The sequence below is a fragment of the Bufo bufo genome, chromosome 5, assembly GCF_905171765.1.
Source record: "Bufo bufo chromosome 5, aBufBuf1.1, whole genome shotgun sequence".
NCBI lineage: Eukaryota > Metazoa > Chordata > Amphibia > Anura > Bufonidae > Bufo > Bufo bufo.
This window is the reverse complement of record NC_053393.1, coordinates 126973234-126977409: the sequence shown is the minus strand read 5'-3', so window position 1 is coordinate 126977409 and position 4176 is coordinate 126973234. Positions and strand designations below refer to the sequence as shown.

At 43.7% G+C, this 4176-nt stretch overlaps 1 protein-coding gene across 1 annotated transcript; it reads right to left on the bottom strand.

The window, feature by feature from the left end:
• Positions 1-742: 742 nt before the first annotated feature.
• On the bottom strand, positions 743-2439 carry LOC121002424 (DNA damage-regulated autophagy modulator protein 1-like). The gene is made up of 6 exons (XM_040433880.1): positions 2334-2439; positions 1998-2140; positions 1608-1779; positions 1178-1239; positions 932-1018; positions 743-823 (listed from the first exon to the last, which is right to left on the bottom strand). The coding sequence occupies exons 1-6, from the start codon at positions 2437-2439 to the stop codon at positions 743-745; spliced, it is 651 nt and encodes a 216-aa protein (XP_040289814.1).
• Positions 2440-4176: the final 1737 nt, after the last annotated feature.

The window sequence follows — 4176 nt, the reverse complement described above, 5'->3', positions numbered from 1 at the left end:
ATCACTATCTCTAACAATCACATAGATTTGGGATGGAGTTGTAGTGCATATGCTCGACCAACACTCCATTCAAACAAGGGGACACAAGTCCTAGTAATAGCTGGATAAGAGATGAATTATCCCAAGCAGAATGCCCTTTTAATTAATCACTTTTATTATACCCATAAAATTTGAAAAAATCTAACCCTGTCATTAGCACCTTCATCGTTTTCCTTCCAGAGCTTGGACTGATCACCCCTATGAAGTTCCCCGGTCTTTATTGGGTAACATTAGCTACAATACATTCCCTAAAATAAAGAGGCTCGGACACATTGTTAGCTACCTCATGTATTGACTCATTTATTAACAGGCCAGTGGTTTTGAAATGGCCCTGATGATGGTGAACCCCCAACTCATCCTTCAACACTCAGGGAAGGAAAAACCCCCTAGTGGAGGAAACCTCCAGGGAACCATGGCTGAAGGACTGCCCTTCCCCTGGGCAAGGGGGTAAAAACCATCATTTGAGATGAGGTAGCTATGGAAAGTCCGGGTAATTGTCACATCCAGTATTTGGAAATTCTGCTAGATGTTGAATCCAGAAAATCCGGTAAATGTCAAATCCGGTATTAGGAAAGTCCGGTAAAATGTCACATCCAGTATTGAGGACAGAGACCAAGCCTGGAATCTGCCTCTTGATCCAGAAGATTCATGTCCAGCAATGTCATGATGGTTTCAGTTGTCTTGGCGCTCCACCCCTTGGATATTATTGGGGGTTTTCAGGGTCCTGGGTCTTTTCTCTCAGGCCAATGGAGACACCTTCTCGGGACAACGTTAAAGACAAATGCTGAGAAAAAAGAATACAGACCATTAATTATAAAACAGCTCTATATAATATACTACTTCTCTGAAATGTTTCTGGAGCACATTAGACCTTGACACGGCATCTACTCACCTGGAAATCTGTATAGTTCGTTAGTTGGTGTATTATCAGGCCAAGGAATCCAGTCCACTCGGCCACCATGCCTATCCTGGTGTAGATCTGCAGAAGACAGAATAGAGGATTAGTGCCTGGCGGTACTCACCAGGGACTCTATATGGAGTGAGATGGGAAGATGGAGGTGAGATAGGAGCTTTTATATTACTGTTACACGGGAAAGATGTAGATTATACAAGACGATGAAAAGTTGCATGAACTCACCTCTTCACATCGGCCAGTACATGGAAGAAGCTGGAAGAAGCCGATGGTCATACACACAGAAACTGGAAGGACGTGTTAAGGACAAGTAACAGAATTAATTCTATTATTATAGTGTTTCCTATACTGTGATGTCTGATCTGTGCTACAATGGGGTCAGAGGAAGCGAATAATCTTAGTTGGCAACAGTCCCAAATTTGCCAAAATGTTTCCAAATTTTCAGAGACAATCTCGCTGTAAATTTGGGTTGTCCTGGGCCGAAAAATGGGTGGAGCTAAGTTGAACTCCACCAATGAGTGAGCGTGACCTGACAATTTAAGGGGGTGGGTAGCTTGACCCAAATTTACTAACGGCAGCAATGATGGTAAGTACGTATGTGTAAGTGTATCCAGCACACAACATGGCACTGTACCAGTCAGCTATAAGAGGATACAGGTCAGCAGGCCCACAATGGGCACCAAGGTTGATGCCAATCTAATGTGGCATAGGCGGCGACTGCTGAAGGATTTCTTGTACAGGCATACAGCTTGACCTAGGTTGTAAACGGCACAAAAGAAAAATGCCGGTCCTGCGCCGATCCTGTGGACTGTAGGACTGATCCTCATCTAGAACAAAAGCAGATGAATAAATGTCATCAATATGGACGTCATGAAGATCTGAGAATACAGAACAGCAGAGGCCGCAGGTGGTGTAATTATACAGGGGCAGTAGTAATACATAAGAATAGTCACCAGGGCGCATCATTGTATTTATACACATCTCTTGACTTCAAGCGATGTCCCCTCTGTATTACTAGTCCTGAGACCTCTGTATATAAACCTACCGAAACTATGGCGGTCACAATGGTCCCAATGCAGCCCATCCATGCAACGACATAGAGGATTCTCTGGCAGATGATATGTCGCCTCTCTGATTGTTCAGACCGGATGATCATGAACCGGTACATGATGGAAGCGTTGCCAGCTCCTGAAATAGACAATACATGGGATCAGCCGGGAACGTCCATAGACACTTGTGATAACCTCCAGGACTCAGTGATGATTATAATCTCCAGTGATGGCCGTCGCTCAGCAGTGAATAGTGATTAGGGAGATAACGTCATCACTGAGCGCTGGAGCCGCTGATCTCCTCATGATGTTGTCTCTCTAAATCCACTTACCAAAAAGGGCAGATATTAAGAAGACCACTGTAAAGACCACCGATTCGGGGAATATTCGTCCCGTGTCACTGAGAAAGAAAGCAAAATATTGGGTGTAAGGCTCCATTCACACGACCGCAAAATGGGTCCGCATCCGTTCCGCAATTTTCTCTATGGGGACGGAATGGATGCGGACAGCCCACAGTGTGCTGTCCGCATTCGCATTTGCGGTGCGCGGCCCCGATCTTTGGGTCCGCAGCTCCGCAAAAAGATAGAGCATGTCCTATTCTTGTCCGCAGCTTACGGACAAGAATAGGCATTTCAATGGGGGTGCCGGGCTGGTGTGTTGCAGACCCGCAATTTGCGGGTGAATGTAGCCTTATTAGGACACAAACGGCAGCAGGATTGCGTCATGTCTTCTAATAGCAGAGGAGACTTTATTTCCTTCCATTGTAATCATCCTCCATAATATGATCTATTGTCCAGACACAAATAGAAAACAAACAACAATGGGGGAGATATTATGGAGCCGTTGCTCATAGCAACCAGTGAGATTGCAACTCTAAAACATTATTAAGAAAGAGACATTTTCTACAAAAAGTTGCTTTTTGCACTCTTAAGCCATTTCCAAAAAGTGGGTGTGGTTTAGGTGGGTTTAGCAGGAGGGGGCGGGCCTCTGCAAACTGGCAAATTTCCACCTGAAATAGTTGGTGCAATTTTAATTTTTATTTTTTTTTGTGCATGGGGGTCAGAGATGCTCCTAATTTATTATGAGGCTTGTGCATCTCACTCCAGTGCAGATTAGATGAGGGCCGGGGCATGAAACCTCAGTCTTCATAGATTCCCCCACCCCCAAATGTGATGTTTTCTATACTAACAATTATTAGATGGAGCTTATTAATAATCCACTAATAATAATGTAATAACTTTCCAGGAATAAACTGATAATACGGTAATAACAGTAATAATTCTACAGAGGAATCCCGCCCCTTCCCCTCTTACCTGATGTAAGGATATTTTACATGGCCTGGGATGACAGTCAAGGCAATCAGGGCACAGAGGCCCAATAGCGTCCATATGACCCAGAGGAAAAGCAAGAATGCCAAACCCCGGATCTCCATGGCGCAAAGTCAATTATTCGCTAAGCGAAAGCAAGGATTTGCTAAGCAAAAGCACAAGCCGATCTGTCTCTCTCTATATCCAGAGAAAATCTGGCTGAGATAATGTCAGGCAGTTGTTTTCTAGGGCTCAGAACTCGGTGATGTCACTAGCTTCTGTGACATCATCACACATTCTGCAATCTTATTGGTCCTCGCTAGTTTATTTCATTTCATTGGTTCTCCCTTCATTGTGACATCATCTTATATACTTGAATCTGATTGGTCCTCAGTAGCTTCTGCGATGTGATTGGTGCTTCAACCTCCATACATGCCTGGATCTGATTGGTCCTCCGTATTTTTGAAATTTATGCATATGTTGCTGAGATGTTACTGGCTTTTCAAGTCTACTGAATAGAGAAGAAATTTTACTTTTATACATGTGTACCATATCACAACAGAATGAGTAAAACTGGGTTATGGACCCTGCACCAATGTGAGCCCCTCTGCCTACAAAGTGTAGGGAATGAAGGGGCCATGAAAGGTGTCTCTATTCTGCTGACCGTTTCAGGAGGGAAAATATCACCTCTCACTGCTCTGCGCTCCTATCCAAATTATTCCTGCTTGTAAACTTGAAAATTGAGTTTTATAGATGTTTTTGGTCAATTATTGATAATGCAATTCCAAAATTATATGGAGTATCCATTTAAGGTAGTTATCTCACACTAGTTGCCCTATAATACTTTTGCAGCAGTGGACACAGCAGA

What these genes read in the sequence shown, in the direction of transcription:
- LOC121002424 (XM_040433880.1), bottom strand. Translation starts at nt 2,439, where the DNA reads ATGGAGCCTTACACCCAATATTTTGCTTTCTTTCTCAGTGACACGGGA. An exon ending in CTTAATATCTGCCCTTTTTG is followed by an intron (nt 2,141 to 2,333) that starts GTAAGTGGATTT and finishes TGTCTATTTCAG; the next exon opens with GAGCTGGCAACGCTTCCATC. An exon ending in GTACTGGCCGATGTGAAGAG is followed by an intron (nt 1,019 to 1,177) that starts GTGAGTTCATGC and finishes TGTCTTCTGCAG; the next exon opens with ATCTACACCAGGATAGGCAT.